General features: G+C 39.3%; 1 protein-coding gene across 2 annotated transcripts; it reads right to left on the bottom strand.

Moving 5' to 3' along the window:
• Positions 1-367: 367 nt before the first annotated feature.
• Positions 368-16,883, bottom strand: BIVM (basic, immunoglobulin-like variable motif containing). Of its 2 annotated transcripts, none has more exons than XM_060769587.2 (10): positions 16,672-16,883; positions 12,868-13,437; positions 10,771-10,897; positions 9,289-9,384; positions 9,041-9,145; positions 7,678-7,772; positions 5,855-5,987; positions 4,559-4,642; positions 3,527-3,623; positions 368-1,627 (listed from the first exon to the last, which is right to left on the bottom strand). In XM_060769587.2, exons 2-10 carry the CDS (start codon positions 13,337-13,339, stop codon positions 1,334-1,336), a joined length of 1,503 nt encoding a protein of 500 aa, XP_060625570.1. In that variant the 5' UTR covers positions 13,340-13,437; positions 16,672-16,883; the 3' UTR covers positions 368-1,333. The 2 variants fall into 2 exon arrangements, with proteins under 2 accessions (XP_060625570.1, XP_060625571.1); XM_060769588.2 differs by lacking the exon at positions 16,672-16,883 and adding an exon at positions 16,551-16,662.
• Positions 16,884-17,469: the final 586 nt, after the last annotated feature.

Consider the following 17,469-nt stretch of genomic DNA (forward strand, 5'->3'; position numbering starts at 1 on the left):
TTCACCCACATCTATGGCAGGCATCCTCAGAGGTTATGAGGTTTGTTGGAAACAAGGCAAGTGGGGTTTGTATATCTGTGGAATCTTGTCTGTCTGAGGCAGGTGTGAATGCTGCAACTGATCACCTTGATTAGCACTGGGCTTGGCTGCTTGCTGGCTGGAGGAATCCTTTGTTGGGAGGTGATTCACTAGCCCTGATTGTTTCTTGTCTGGAATTCCCCTGTTTTTGAGTGTTGTTTGGAAAACTAACAGCAACCCAGTGATTCTGGCCATGAAAGCCATTGACAACACATAGAATATTTTTGAAAGGTAGTAATTTTTTCCAACGTCTCCTACTTTTTAATAAATGGGATTTAAATCTACAAAATTACAAGACAATACTTTTTATTGTTTTTTAATGAGAACATATCATAATTTCAAATAAAGCTACTTGACATAATCACCTGAAAAAATACAAACAGTGTTCTGGCCAAAGAGGTATATTACTGCGGCTGCCAGTGTGTTCGGCACTTAAAGCATCTCCCTTATTAACAATGAAACAGTTAAAGGATAACGTGGAAAGGATCTGGAAAGCACAAGAGGAATAAAAATGCAGAGGCAGCCCAATGTGATTGTGTATAAGGTCACTGAGTTGCCAAATAAACTGAGTTATTGTTTAAAAGCAGCATTTAAAATGTGAATTACTTGAGACTACACAGAAAGGTGCTGGAGGAGTAGACACTTGGCAGTGGAATGTTTTTCTGCCTCCCCATAAAAAGGAGCAAGCAGGTACCGCAGCTTTACAGGGCTTGCTATATATTCTTGCCACTTACAACTGCCAACAAAGGTCTTCAATTAATATAAGTTGTACAGAACAATGTTCAAGTTGACAAACTGAAATCATTATTTATACATGCTTTTAGCATTTGGTGTTTTGTAAGTTTTGAACTGGACTGTGATGTCCTTTATTGCATTTTGAAAATCTTTAAAAACAAATATACTTTCTACCTTTAAGACCATTCTATTTCAGAAATGCTTTTAGAAAGTGAAAAACTCTCATGCTTTATCTCGTGTGTTATCTATTTCTTCTTTTTGTATGTTCCCGCCCACCCCTGGTTTCACATTATGAGAAACACAGGTCAATTGCCAATTATACTGGATTGTAAGTGTGCAATATTGTGTGCTTATATCTGAGCTAACATCTCTCATTATCCCCAACATAACTATCCACATATTCAATGCAACCAACATTCCACTTTGTACTGACATTTCTATCCATGCCCTACTCTTTGTGTAATAACATTTCCCATTTCTTAGCATATCTACAGTACAGCAGGTGCTACAGACTTTTCTGTCAGTCATTTGCATCATAATCTGTGTAACTGTGAAAGCCACTGTTCCTCCTTTCATGAAGATGAGACAACTTCTTCCAGACTGACTCCTGGTGGAAACTAGCACTGTAAGATCTACCTAGGCGACCGTGCGGCTTCTTAGAGATATTGTCTTCACTCTCAGATTTGGCGATGCCCTGCGTCTGAGAGTGCGGTTGCAAGTCTTGCTTGCCATTTCTAAACGGAAAGTTCCAGGGGCCAAACCTCTGCCAGTGAAGCCTCTGAAGAGCAATGATGCAATGCAGGTTTCCTCCTATCTAGAAGTCAAAACAAAACAAAAAATGACATATTTGACTCATACACCTTTATGTGAACAGCTTACAAACTTTTTGAGGAAAGGTCTATTTTTGCTACCAAGATCCTGTAATTTGTTTTATCTTCACTTTTCATTTAATACTTCCTTACCAACTCTGGTTCATCAGTGCTGGAGCAACATTATACGTACTCCAGCTATAGATGGCAGCTAAGAAAACTTCAATTTTTGTCATTGTGTTTTTAAAGAAAGGTTTCCTAGTAAAAGCCCTGACAAAGAATATGAAGAGGATTATCAGAACAGCAATTATGTTTCAATAGGTACCTTAAAAGAGACTTGTGGCTGATTAATAACTTGAGTAAACCATTTTTTCAAGAGGAAGTAAAAAGAATGTGAGGGAGGCAAAGCACTTCTTTTATAGGAGACATTTAGATGGAGGAGGCAGCCCATCCAGCCATAGCCTCCTGTGAAAGAAGCATCATTACCTCTGTGCTTCAGCAGGGCTCTTTGGAATCTCCTGTACGGAGAGTGCACGGAGTGGGTGGACAGTATTTCTGTTACAGGAGGCAATGTTGGAGTGGAATAAACAGTCCCACTGACCATAGCCTGTAAAAAAAGCTCGATTTCACGTGCACACAAGACATACATATACACTACGCTTTGGAATCCCCTGCTAATCACGGAGAGTGCAGGAACTCTATCTGGCCATCACTAACCTGGCACACACAGACACCCCATGTCTGTGCAGGGAATGTACAAAGCCACTGCTCCATGATGCGTCTGACTTGACTGGTCTACAGGTCATATCAAAATCCATAATTTTGATACCAAAGGCTTCCCTTTGAGATATACACAAAACTGTCTTATACATACAGTAAATACATACAGTAAGTCTGTGTTGCGTAAGACTCCTAAACATGTAGTATAATTACTGTTATTCAAATTAGTTCCTGAAAACTGATAGCCACTAAATGACAGGTCAAGATTCATGTAAATCCCACAGATTCAATGGGTTCACTCAGGCTAGGACTACCAATTGCATTTCAGTATTACACATTGAGCCATGCTATTTTCTTTTTTCATGGATCCTGCTATCAGTGACTCCAGCTAGAGCAGAAAATAGGCAAAGGTACCCTTCTATCTTTTAGTCTGTCACTCCAACTAAAAAGTTTTAGCACACATAACTGCTTTGTGAATAGCCACTCTTAATAAATGACTATCAATATGTTACACATTTAACTCCTACTTGACTAATGCTTCACTCGCGCAGTCATTCTGGCCACATGACCTAGGAGGTGTCTACGAACAACGCCAGCTCTTTGGCTTAGAAATGGAGACAAGCACCACTCCCAGAGTCGGATACGACTAGACTTAATTTCAAGGGGTAATCTTTATCTTTACTTTTGACTAACTCTTCACAATTTCCTCTTATCCAGAACTGTATCTGAAAAGAGCTGAATTGGACTACGCACAGCAAAATCTTATTCCATAGTCAATTTGTTTACCCACAAGGTACCACAAGACCTTGTTGGTTTTACTGGCTACAACAGAATGAAACAGTTGCTTTCTTGAAAATCCTGGATCTGATTTTTTAGCAAAGTTGGGAGAAGTGTGATATATTAAGAAACTTAACAATTCCAGAATTAATTTGACAATAACCTTTGCATTTACTTCAATGTGGCTATCTTCCAGACAAAAAAGTAGTCACAATGGAAAGAAATGCACTATCAATGCATTTACCTCTGGTACTTACATTGAATACATATTGATGAATCTTTCCATATTTTACATTAGTTATATAGCAAACTTCCTCATAGCTCAATCCCAAGGCAAACTGTCTTAGCTGATAACAAATACTTCAGAACTAACATTCTACTCTACATTAATATAAAGCTATTTATACCTTCTTTGTCTTCCGATACTGAATACCTCTTTCCAAGTGTCTAATATCTAGATACTCTGGATTTTGAGTGTTTAGGTCTGTGACAATGTCTGCCCACCTACATAAAAGGATAGAAAAGAGATCACACACTGCACTAGAACATCAAGAACATAAAACAATACAACAGCTAAACAGTTTTTGGATGTTTTTAGTATTGAGAGAACAAACAGAATTTTAAACAGGAGCAGCATATGACAAATATTATACTTTCCTCCGAAAACAGAAGCAAAGCTAAAAATTCCTACTATATCATGTCCACAAGTCTGTGAGTTTAAAATACCTATGACAACCGGTGCTCATTTTTTATCACTTTATTGTTTCCATCACCAACTTACTATCCTCCTTTTAAATATTTTGCCTTCTCTTTAGCTGTAATATTCTGGCATAATCTGATTCCGTTTTTTTCTGCCTTTTCCACCAGGTCGTTTCAACAACAAGCAAAGGGATTTTTACTCCACCGCCATGATGGGAAATTTCATTCTAAATATGAGAGCATTTCCTCCCCCCCCCCCCAAACAGATTTAGTATGTTGTAGATCATTTTCTCACTCCACAGACCCATTCTAGTGTTATCAATAGGATTAACTTGGGTGAAAGATAAAGCAACAAAATCTGGAGAGCCAACAAGTGATGAAAGGCAAGAGCTTAGAAGGAGCATGGACCCCCTCTACCCTTGCTGATGTGGTGCCACTTCTGTCCTTTCTGAATGCCTGGATGGGGAAATGGTGATAGTGGCCAGGGACTCTGCCCCTTGAAAATAGCACTGGTAGTTTCCCCTAGCTGTGGAGTGATCCTTGATTTATCCCTAGGTCCAATAAAAAAAATCATTCTTTTAGCCCCCAAACCTGCTTTGATTTTTACGTAAGTATATACGGCATTTACAATTTTATAACAATAATGTGTTCCAAAATGGTCACAGGGGTAATAGAGGAAAATGTAAACATTAAAATTGCTTAAATTTCTTCAGACAGATATAGTGAGTGTGCTGACTTACTTTTTGCAATGTATTGTGGGGTGCTTTCTGCTAGGTTCTCCAATGAGTATCCAATGTTCCACTTCTTGCTGTAAGAGGCGCCCTCTAGTGTACAAAGGCATATTCACATTTATCATGGTAGGAGTCTTAGGAATAAAGCTTTTTGGATAGGGAGTATGTCACCTAAATCCTAAGAGCCCCCAGTGGCGCAATGGGTTAAACCCTTGTGCCGGCACGTCTGCTGACCAGGTCAGCAGTTTGAATCTGGGAAGCCGGGTGAGCTCCTACCTGTCAGCTCCAACTTCTCACGTAGGGACATGAGAGAAGCCTCCCACAAGATGGTAAAACATCCAGGTGTCCCCTGGGCAATGTTCTTGGAGAATCCAATTCTCTCACACCAGAAGCAACTTGCAGTTTATCAAGTTGCTCCTGACACACACACAAAAAAACCCTGAATCCTATTGGGAATCTCAAACAAGAAGATTCATTGAACCATTTACTAAATGGCAACTCAAAATGTATGTACATTCCACTGATGTTAACTTGTTAAGACTTTACCTATCAACATTCCTAGTCACCTGCTTTGCCTTGACATTAAAATACTGAATTTTAGGAAACAAGAGTAAAAATACATATTGCCTATGTTTCATTGACTTGCTCAATACTGAAGGATTATACTAACTTATGTTGCAACTTTCACATATTCAGTCCAAGATACCAGTTACCCAAAGGACAGTGCAATTAACAAGCTGCATGATATATTAATGCCACATATGTAATTAAATTTAAACGAGGTATATTTTTCCATTGGCACAAAGTAGAACTGGAAGGGTTTAGAATCCCTTTTTCCTCCATGATTCTATACAGTGAATTAAACCAACATTTTGTCTTTCAATATCCAAATCCAAATTATGCATGCACTGAAAAATATGCAGTGATGTTTAAAAGTACAAAACAGTGCACAAGCAGCCTTTTGAACATATTTCCCAGTGGAATGACAAGACAGATATCTCTTTTCACTAAACCACACAGATACCTCTTCTAATTTTCCCAGTTAAAAATACATTGAAAGACATCCCTGTACTAAATACTTTTGCACTCAAGAGAATTTAGATTTAGTACAGGTCATCTATTAAGAAAGTTCCTCCAAAAGATTATATCAAAGTTGTCTTTGCACAGTTACTATTGCCGAAACCTTTGAGGATGATATCTAAAGTATAGCCCTAAGGGCACATATAGTGCTCCAAGGCGGTTTTTACAGATGTAACATTTTATTCAAAGATGAATTTAGCATCAGTTATGTTTCAAAAGCCTTACTTGTATGCCTTGCTAGCTTTGATTGGGGTTGCTTCAAATCCAATTGGACAAAAATAGTGATTTTGGCAATGATAAATGTAGGCTATCGAGTCATCTCGCAGTCCTTGTGTTAGTTTTGCCAATGCTCCTGAAGCTGAAGATTAAAAGAAACAATTAAGCAACTGAAAAGTGGATTAGTTTGTATTTAAAAAGCATCTGTAATGGGCAGAATAAAATCTCTTTTAAACAGTACTTGCAAGATCTCAGTTATTTTATGAAGATAGGTTGCAGGTTACATTAAATAACATTAGCATAAAAGTAATAACTTTTTAAGATAGCCAGTGTTTATTAAAACACATTACTGACTTAGAGTCGGCCTTCCATGTCCATGGATTCTACATCCATGCATTCAATTATCTACTGTGTGAAAATATCTTCCACCAAATATTTCCAAAAGCAAACTTTGATTTTCCATTGTATATAAGGTGCACCATTTTATTACATCATTACATACACAGGCAGTCCCTGCATAACAAACATCCAATTTACTCTTAGTAACAAACATGGAAGGTTGAAGGCACTACAGATAGCAGCACATGCCAGGCCTTTTGCAATATTTGAGCATTTACATGCACAAGTAAAAATAAATAGTATGTTAAGACAAATATCTATCCAAGTTGCATTTACAATGTAACTCCATACAAATTTAGTTTTGGAGTGGGGTTAGAACCACTGTGAAATTTTTACTGCAATCTGAATCCTCATTACAAAGATTTAATCTCACTTCGTGTCCCTGAGACATCAGGAAGTGAGAGAAATCTACACTTCGGAAAGGAAATCCACTCCTGAAAGAGTTATCATGGGGAAAAGGTGTCTCCACTGAAGCTTTATCCCCAGTCCTTGTTTCCACAGCAACCGAACATTCTGAAAATTCAATTGTCACAGGGACAGAAAGTGAGATTAAATCTTCTGAACAGGGGCTCAGACAGCAAAACAAACACTGCAGGGGTATTAACCCTTTCCTATGTTATCCAAAACTAAAATACGCCCACAAATTGGTTTTAAAATATACCTGATCCGATTTATATACAAATTCAACTTTAAGAACTCTGTAAGAATAAAACTACAGAGCCTATCTTGTCTGTAACCCAGGGACTGTCTCTACTGGGACATGAGCATGCATGGATTTTGGTATCCACGGGGGGTCCTGGAATCAAACCTCAGTGGACACAAAGGGCCCACTGCTATTGCTACTAAAGCAAGTCTCTATATGATATTTGCCCAATCAGAAAAATTAAGTTTTGCTTCCACACATAATTTCATTACTATGGATGTATTATTGTTGTATTCAGGCATTGAATTTTTGCCTTTTATGTTTGGAATCCACCGTGAGTCCCTCTGGGAAGATAGGGCAGAATATAAATAAAGTATTATTATTATTATTCCAGAAGCACCTCTAGATGTAAGCCAGGAGAAGCATTAGTGTGGCTCTCTCCTGGCTATTGAGTCAAGAGGTTTGTTATTCCTGGTTCAACTGATAACTGATGGGAGGCACACATAAAAACTCTGCTTTGCACAGAAGGTCAGAGGAAGCTCAGATGACACGGTGAAGACAAAATGAAAAGGGGAAGCCATGGGTGCCTATTCTCCTTCAACAATGGAGGAAGCAGTGTGAAAAGAAAGTGATAGCAACCCTTCAAGAATGTTTTGCTTCAACAACGCACAAGGTACAAGAAGCTAGAGTTACATATTGTCTGCTCTATGTCATTTTTTCCCTTTCTCTTATTTCCTATTGTTCCATCTAATTCTGGGATGGAGGTGGGTTATTAAAAGTAATTACTTACCGCTTTCACCAGCAGTCTTGTACTTCCCATGAGGTTTATAGAGAAAGTATGAACATCCTTTTACATGGAAGTGATCATTGATTTGCCTGAACCATCTGAAAAACATAGTACCATAGAATTCTGCTGCACTAAACATGAACATATGATTGTACAGCATTAACAGAGCCTGGCATTTATTAATTAAATACTATTATGCTTGCAACATGCCCTAATTAAGTATGCAGGATATTTCCCACATACAGAATGATCATGTAGGTGCTTCAGAAATAAGACCCAGTAAATTCAGCCAAATGGAGCCCCCAGTGGCGCAGTGGGTTAAACCACTGAGCTGCTAAACGTCTTGACCGAAAGGTCGCAGATTCAAATCCAGGGAGTGGCGTGAGCTTCCACTGTCAGCCCCAGCTTTTGCTAACCTAGAAGTTTGAAAACATGCAAATGTGAGTAGTTCAATAGATACCACTCAGGCAGGAAGGGAATGGCACTCCATGCAGCAATGCTGGCCACATGACCTTGGAGATGTCTATGAACTATGCCGGCTCTTCTGCTTAGAAATGGAGATGAGCACCATCCTCCAGAGTCGAACACAACTGGACTTAATGTCAGGGGAAAATCTTTACCTACTAAATTCAGCCAAACTTCTGCGAGGTTGGTGAAGAAAAGAGTGAAACCTTAAGATACAATACTTTTACAGAGTAATAATCCAGGCTATTTGACAAATTACATCTCCTTGTATAAGCCATCTCATGTGCTGCAGTCAGCAGAGGAGGCCCTGCTCTGTCTCACCCCCATCTCACGCGCAGCTTGGTGGGGATGAGAGAAGGAGCCTTCTCCGTGAGCATTCCCTGCCTCTGAAACTCCCTCCCCACAAAAATAAAAATGGCCCCTCCCTCTTCTCCTTTAAAAAACTGCTGAGAACATACTTATGCACTTTAGACTATGGAGAGGAGGAGGATTAGGACATTGTAAGGAAAACCTTCTGGGATGCTGGCAATTTTACTTTGACCCTGAAGGCTGCTATAAGTCATCTTAAATTATTTTTCTTATATTATGCATTTTGATAGTGTTGGTTTTTATGGAGCTTATGTGTCTATTTAGATAATTATGCTTATTTAATTATTAATTTTATTTTCTTGTTCAGTAATTTATGAGTTTTTAAGAACGTTACCTTGTACTGTTTTGATCTATGTGTTTGTTTATCACCAAGGCATTGGTGATGCCTGGGGAGATAGGGTGGCCTATAAATTATTATTATTATTATTATTATTACTACTATTATTATATAGATAGCATTTTAAAGAAGCAACTCAATGTGTACATTTAAGCCTATGGAAGAGCATGAGATACTTCAAAATAACCTTTTTACCTCATTAATGTAGTATTTCCAGTAAAGGGACCAAATCGAATTTCTTCAAATGGAGGTTGAAAGCCCAATATGTGCAATGCCTCTTCTTGGGTAATAGGTGGTAAACTGGTTTTTAAAAGATGAAAAATTACTTTTAAAAAAAGCATCCAGGCATATATTAAGCATAGTTACGAAAATAAGTCCAGTGAATCTTAACAGGACATACAACCAAATGAATGTATTTAACTACACCATGTACTGTGACTTACTTTCCAGTTCCCATTGTGCTATATAGGAAATTCCAGCAAGAAACTAAAGAAGAAATCCCACAGGAAGTCTTATACTGTGGCCGACTTATACAGTACCTTAAAAAAAAGATATAAATTATTACATGTCAACTTTTCATTTGCTATGATGTACATAGTTTTTTAAGTTTCAGAAATACTTATCTCTAGATCTTCAGAACATCTTATTTTGCTAATACTATTCACAATTTTTTAAAATAGCATTTAATTATGGCATTACGTCACAACAGATGTTTCTTCCAAGACACTCTCACTCACAAATTCACACCATGTTAGTGACCAGTGGGAGAGCAATATACCAAAACAGAACAAACATCAGTTCCTTCTTGGTAAATATGGTAGAGTTTTCTGGAACATATAAAGCGAGTTAGCAAATCCCTGAAAAATGTTAGTTGTTTCAACACAGTTTTATTTATTTCTTTCATTCTATATTTTTAAGATGATGTAGGATTACAGAGGCTTACACTTTACTGTTGTCCCAACATGCTTGTGGTTTTGACTTTTGCAGATTTGATTTAAAATGTTCTCTCTAGGAATCTCAGTGTAACTCTATGGTCAACTTTCTCCGGTCATGCTGAAGAACCTAAATATTCCTAGAGAGAATACCGCTGTAGGAATCTCTAGGCTCTCTAATGCAGTGGTTCTCAACCTGGGGGTACCCAGCTGTTTTAGCCTTCAACTCCCAGAAATTATAACGGGTGGGATTTCTGGGAGTTGTAGGCCAAAACACCTGGGGACACATAGGTTGAGAACCACTGCTCTAATATGATTTTGAGTTCAGCATCCAGTGGAAGTTGACGATACAGTTATGCCAAAAGATGTAGAAATTCCTAGAGACGTGTTCTCAGGCAAAAAAGAAAAAAAAGAAAAGATCAATGTCTTTGTTTACATTTTTTTTCTCCAGTGAACGTGGAGAGTTAACTGTATGCATTCTTAAACTCTGTCTCAATAAGCCATGTAGCTAAATAATGGGAAATTAAAAGAAAAGGATAATTCAACTTAGAACACTATGCCAAATATGTGATTCTCCCTTTGGGGGACCCAGAGCAGCACTCACAAAATTCATTGTTCCTTTAAGAGGAAGAAAGCTGGATCTCACAACATGCTGCCATGCTACAGAAAGGTAACACTCTCTAGCACAATCTATTATCTTATATGAGAGAGTGGACACAATCTCTAGAGAAAGAGAAGTATCCATTCTGAACACTCAAGGTTTTGGGGATTTGATTTTTCTTATTATTTGGAGTTACTATTTGAAGCAAGAGGATACTCATTTATGAATGAAGTTTGAACACATACACACAAAACTGTAATACAGTTATGATGCATCTCCTACCATCTGAGTAATATTCTGTTACAGTATGTCATTCAGGTTGAACTTTTCAAAAAGGCATTAAAAATATTCAGCTTTTGACATTCAAAATGGTTAATAGCATTGAACACTACCATCTCCGGAGGTCTAACACTTTGCGTTGTTTAACATCTTCAAGGGCATAATGTTGTGGATATTCTCTGAATTGTTTACTCTTTTTATCTGCAGACATTTTCTTGCTTCCTTGCTTCTTCATGTGACCTGTAAAATAGGTTCAAGTAAAAACATTCTGAATATCCAGCACAACTTATTAAATGGGGAGTTTTTATAGAGAATGGCATTTCCAATGAAGTGGTTCTAAAAAATTATCACATAATAAGGACATTGTGTTTCAAAAATACAGATATGCTGCCCTGTACTAATTATATCACACTCCAAAACCTCACAAATGTTTTTGTATTGCTGTCTTAATTTAAGCTCAATGCCATAATCAAATCTGTCCACAATCTGGACTTCCTTCCAAGACAAAACAAACGATAAGAGTATGAATCTTTGTTCCCTTTGATTTACATGCAAAATTATACAGTAAATACTATTGCATTTCTTCAAAAGAAAGTCTAACACACATCTACATTAAGTGATACATTGTGCCTCAAGTTCACATTTTGCATGGTTCAAAACACACCATTTGCAAAATACACATGAATGGAACTTCAATAGAACAATCAAATAGTACTTTGTAAAATACAGGAAAAAAATCTGGCGCTGGAGGGAAAGGAAACAATAAAACAGAGTTATCTTGGCTGTGTCCATGAGAAGTCTACCATGTACAATTGGCATGAGTAATACCTAGCAAGTTCTGAAAACATTTTTGCTCTCTAAAATAGAAAGCTCCAGGCACTCATGCTAAATGACAGTAACTTTACCTCACACTAGGCCATTTCTGTCTCCTTTCAAATCCCTCTTTAAAATGTGTTCATTCTGTGATGCCCTCAGCTTAACTCCTTAGTCTTCATTACTTAGATAAAACAAAATCCAAATGTGCATCTGCATTATAGAATTAATCCATTTTGACACCATTTTATCTGCCAGGGCTCAATTCTATGGAATAATAGGAGCTGTAGTTTTAGAAAGTCTTTTGCCCTCTCTGCCAAAGGGTTCAAGTGCCTCATCAATCTGTAACTCCTGGATTCCACAGCATGGCAGCTACAATGGTGTCAAAATACATTACTTCTACTATGTGGATGCATTCCAAGTATATATAAGTGTATTTATATGTGTTCATTGAATATACAGAAGGTCCCCTACTTTGTTATCAGGTGTAAATATGGATCTGAACATACAAGGGAACTCATGGCGGGTTTGCGTATAAGACACAATTCAATGCCAGATAATTATACATCAGACAAAATAAACAAATACATTAAAGCCAACCACAAAAAAACGTATCAATTATTAAAATCACATAATCCAATACCATAGTCAGAGGCCATTCCAATTGTCATTGCACTATTCCACACGTATTGCACTGAGAGATTGCTATCCGAAAGCTTGGTCCCACGTTTTTAGCTTTTTTTCTGAAAGTCAGGAGGGAGGGGGCTGATTTGATTTCATTAGGGGAAGATTTTCACAGCTGAGGGGCCACCACTGAGAAAGCCCTGTCTCTCGTCTCCACCAACCGCACCTGCGAAGGATGTGGGACCGAGAGCAGGGCTTCCCCAGAAGATCGTAACCTCCAAGATGGTTCATAGAGGGAGATACGTTTGGACAGACCGGAAACATTTAGGACTTTATACTACTTATTATTTCTACTTTCATTTAGATTTAGAATCAGTAGTGGTGTCTATCTTATTTTTAATGTGTTTGTAGAAATAGAATTACAGTAAGACCCCCATATCCATTGTGATATGTTCCAGGACTTTGTGTAGATTATGCAAAACTATGCATAATAAAGAACGCTATTAAATGAATACCTTTTGGCTGAATAATACTATATACTGGAGAAACTAGAAAATGCTTAGAAAGAACAGTTTGTCAAACATGAATAAATGAAACCACATATGTTCTTTATAATACTGTATACTACAAATAGGTAATTCTGTTATATTTGCTGCAACAAAAATAATGTATGAATCCACTGAAATGAGACAAAATGTTTTCTGGAATAGTTTTTCACTTATAAAAGCAAAACATTGAACATCTAAATGTTTAACCCAGAATTTTCACTGTACCTGCTTGATTCTTCAGATCGGGGGATGAATCACTGAATTCAGACTTATCAATTTCCCATGCCAGTGGGAGTTTTCCCAAGCTACTGGCCAGACTTTCCAAGTTAGCATCTTCATTGTAAACTATGTCTGATGTGCCAGTTCGAACACCAATGAAACCAGAATTGTTCCCAGCACTTAAGGCAGTATTGTCTTGTAAGCAGGCACTAACTGTAGCACTTGGGCTTTTGCGAATGGATGTCACCTGGTTTAAGAAAGCATAGTCTGAGCAGACAGTGTAAAACTTTTCTCGGGTGTGAGTCACAGGACAGCTCCATGGGTAATGCCTGTCCCCTCTGGGTCCCAGAGAGGAAACAGAGGCACCTGCCGCACAAAACTGCTTTACAGTCTCATGAAGATTAACTTCTGAAGCCTTGGTTTCAGGTCCATTTTCTCCAGGAGCACTCTCTAGTTGAGAGTCTGCAACGTTAGGCATTGAATGAACAAATCTGTTTCAAGATCATATGCCTCCCTCTGAACTGAAAACGCTGTCTACATCACTTCTTCCAGAGTTATAGCACTGTTTTGAAATACCTGCAATAATAATAAAAAAGATGCTTTCAGTGGATATGCGTAATGTTAGTTACTGAAGGAAGATACATGACTTGTTTACAATAGCAATTGTACACCCATGTCTAAGTATCCCATGCTTATACATAAAAACTAATGCTCTGCCTTGTGAGAACATTTACATGATATGTCAAGACATTTCTAAACATACTGTATTTCACCACATATTAGTCACACTTGAGGCCCCCCTGGTGGCGCAGTGGGTTAAACCTCTGAGCTGCTGAACTTACTGACTGAAAGGCTGGCAGTTCGAATCCGGGGAGCGAAGTGAGATCTCACTTAGGCCCAGCTTCTGCCAACCTAGCAGTTGAAAAACATGCATGTGTGATTTGATCAATAGGTACCATTTTGGCGGGAAGGTAACGACACTCCATGCAATCATGCTGGCCACATGACCTTGGAGGTGTCAACGGACAACGCCAACGCTTTGGCTTAGAAATGAGCACCACCCCCACCCCCCAGCATCGGACACAACAAGACTTAATGTCTGAGGAAACCTTTACCTAATCACACTTTCTCCCATTTTCTAAATGGCAAAATAGGAGGTGTTAGGAACATGATGATACCAATTTGACACCCGAGAAAGGGGGAGCACAACTAATATCTGATGAAATATGGTATATTGTACTTCATTTCTAAGGCACAGTGTTATCCTGTATATAAACATCTCTAAAAATAGGGTATGTCTTAGAATTGCGGGTGTTTTTTATGTATTTAAATAAAACTTTTTTTCTGTTGGTAGCACAGAGTCGATGGTCCCTTAGAATAGAAGAAAAACACCGTTACTGAAGAACAGCGTACTTGAGCGCCCTTGTGGCTGAAGAGTGATATATAAATACTTGGAAGAAATAAATAAAACATATATACATTTAGGGATCTGAACCAACTTGCTTTAATGATGCATAATTCAACCTGTGAAATATCTGGAACAACAGAAAGGCACTCACTGTTAGAGAAATCTCCTTTGCTCACATGGAGAGACATCCAGCCCTTAGCCATTATTAGCATCTCCCTTTTTAAAAAAGCCTACTGTAAAACAGTGGAAGACTCTCAACCAGAGCTGCCACTCCAGAAAACAAAGCTAACAAGAATCTTTGACTTCTGCTGTGAATGTGCTCATTTGTCACCTAGGACCATGAAGTCAGTGTTTAAGCACAAGCTGCCCACACAAGCAGCCAATGAAGATAATCTGGTTTGATTATCATATTGTCTCCTGTCTTTACAGGTGCAATGCCACTAAAACTGGGAGCTCCATATGGAACCTAGTATATAGTACTTGAACAAGGATTCAATTCTCTATTGGTCTAGGAAATTCAGTGCGAGGGAGCTTTGGACAGTATTAGCACTATCTTACCTGGGAGAGAGGAGACAAAGAGTCAAGTACACCATACAGAACTCAATGGAAACAAAGGGTGCATCTACGCTGTAGAATGAATGCAGTTTGAGACCACTCTAACTGGCATTGCTCAATGCGATGGAATTAAGAGAGTTGTAGTTTGGTGCGGCAACAGCACTCTCAGGCAGAAAAGACTTGCAAAACCACAACTCCCATGATTCCATAGCACTGAGTTATCTGGTGTTGAACTGCATTCATTCTACAGAGTAGATGCACCCAAGATGGGAGGTTAGGCTCAGTAAACCAAGTAAAGAAATAGCATATATTTCTATATAGATACAGGAGATAACCTAACTTATCTGATTTGACGTCAATCCACTCCCTTGGGCTTCACACATATCTACCACTTGCCAAAATATACGATCCTGTTCTTTTATTTTCCATTTATGGCCGAATAGCTTAACCATTGAATACGAGGTCTGCCCAAGGGTCATTTGCGGTCTCTTGGTATTCAGTTCATTAGTCGACATGTCCATCAATCATCTTTCATTTGTGCTATATGCCCGGCCCATCTTCTTTTTGCCTCATAGATTTCACTGACCATGTCACATACCCCGGTTCTTTGACCCAGCTCTTTATTGCGGACTTTATCTCTTATTGTCATGTCACACATCCTTCTTTCCATTGCTGACTGAGTTACTGTTTGGGATGTGTATAACATTGGGTTGCTGTGAGTTTTCCAGGCTGTATGCCCATGTTCTAGAAGCATTCTCTCCTGACATTTCACCCACACCTATGGCAGGCATCCTCAGAGGTTGTAAGGTCTGGTGGAAACTAAGCAAGTGAGGTTTATAGATCTGTGGAAGGTCCAGAGTGAGAGAAAGTGGAGGCAAGTGTGAATGTTGCAATTAGCACTCCAAATCCTTGCAGTTTCAAGGCCTGGCTGATTCCCGCCTGGGGAATCCTTTATTAGGAGGTGTATATAACATTGCCAGTAAAACTGTAGTGAAGATGTATTGTCGAAAGCTTTCATGGCTGGAATCACTGGGTTGCTGTAAGTTTTTCGGGCTTTATGGCCATGTTCCAGAAGCATTCTCTCCTGACCTTTCATCAGCATCTATGGCAGGCATCCTGATCACAACCATCAGAAGAGAATGCTTCTGGAACATGGCCATAAAGCCCGAAAAACGTACAACAGTCCTGTAGTGCAGATATCTGCTCTGACCTTCATTGGGCTGTAAATGCAAGTTTATGATAGCACCAGGCTATTTGAACTATCATAAAAAATATAACTATAATGACAGAACAAATGGATATCCAAATTCATAGATGTTCAAATCCCTTTATATAGCAGGGCACAATAAAATGCGTTCCAATACAAAATGGCAAAATTTAGGGGTGTGCCTACACTGTAGAATTAATGCAGTCTGACACCACTGTAATTGCTATGTCTCAAGGCTGTGGATTCATGGGAGTTGTAGTATTACAAGGTCTTTTGCCTTCTCTGTCAAAAAGCTGAGGTATCTCATCAACCCACAACTCATAGGGCTCCATAGCACTGGGCCTGGGCACTTCAAAAAGTGCATTCATTCTACTGTGTAGATGAAACCCTAAGTCAGCAGAGCACATAAATAAGAGGAAGGAGGGTCAGAGACCCCCACAAGAGTCCTCGCTTCCTCCATTCACCTGCTGAACCCTTTTTCTTAGCGCATGGTGGCTGGCATCCCATCTGGTCACTTACTGTGCAGACCACAAGCACGAGGGGCTTTGCTTGCTTTTGCTTTTAAGCTCCAGAAACAGCCAGACCGGTTTCCTTTCTTCCACTCTCCTCGAACACCCAAAGGGGAGGCAACCCAGCTTACCTGGGAGAAGCACTTCCGGGGAGGGAGCAAAGAAGAGGCCTACCAGAGCCCTTCCCAACCCTCTCCGTCCTTCTCCTGCCTGGAAATGAATTCCACCAGCAGCAGAAGCGACGCCCGCGCCGCCAGGACCTCTTCTCTCGCGCGCGCGCCACAGCCCGGAGGAGAAGGGGAAGAGCGCTCGCGCCGCTCTGAAGAAGATCCCCTGCGCACGCGCGGAAGGCCCCGCCCCCCTCTCCGGCGGGCGCCGCCTCCTCCAATCTGCTCCGAGATTTCCTCTAAATCGGGATCTGATTGGAACGTGGCCTTACCTTGCTGGCCGCACGGGAAGGGGGCAACGCCATTGGCTGCTTTCCAGAAGCAAGGGAATAACATGTTTGTTATTGTGTTGTTGTGGTTTTATATTATTTTTATGTTTTAATTTGTATTCTGATATTATGTATACTGACCGTCTTGAGTCGCTTGAGTTACTGTATACAAATACAGTAAATAAATAAAATAAATTAATAAAATGTAGCTGGAGCACCCCTTACTCAGAACTTCCAGTTTTGTCCATACACAGCAGTAGAATTAATATACTAGGTTCTTGTGGGTTTTTTCGGGCTATAGAGCCATGTTCTAGAGGCATTTCTCCTGACGTTTCGCCTGCATCTATGGCAAGCATCCTCAGAGGTTGAGAAGGTCTTCATTAGCATTTGAAGGCCTGCCTGAGTCTGGGAAAATCTGTTGCTGGGAGGTGTTAATCTGTGCCTGGTTTTTTCCTCTCTGTTGTTTAGCTGTTATAATTTTAGAGTTTTTTAA

Source organism: Anolis sagrei, chromosome 3, assembly GCF_037176765.1.
Source record: "Anolis sagrei isolate rAnoSag1 chromosome 3, rAnoSag1.mat, whole genome shotgun sequence".
Taxonomy (NCBI): domain Eukaryota; kingdom Metazoa; phylum Chordata; class Lepidosauria; order Squamata; family Dactyloidae; genus Anolis; species Anolis sagrei.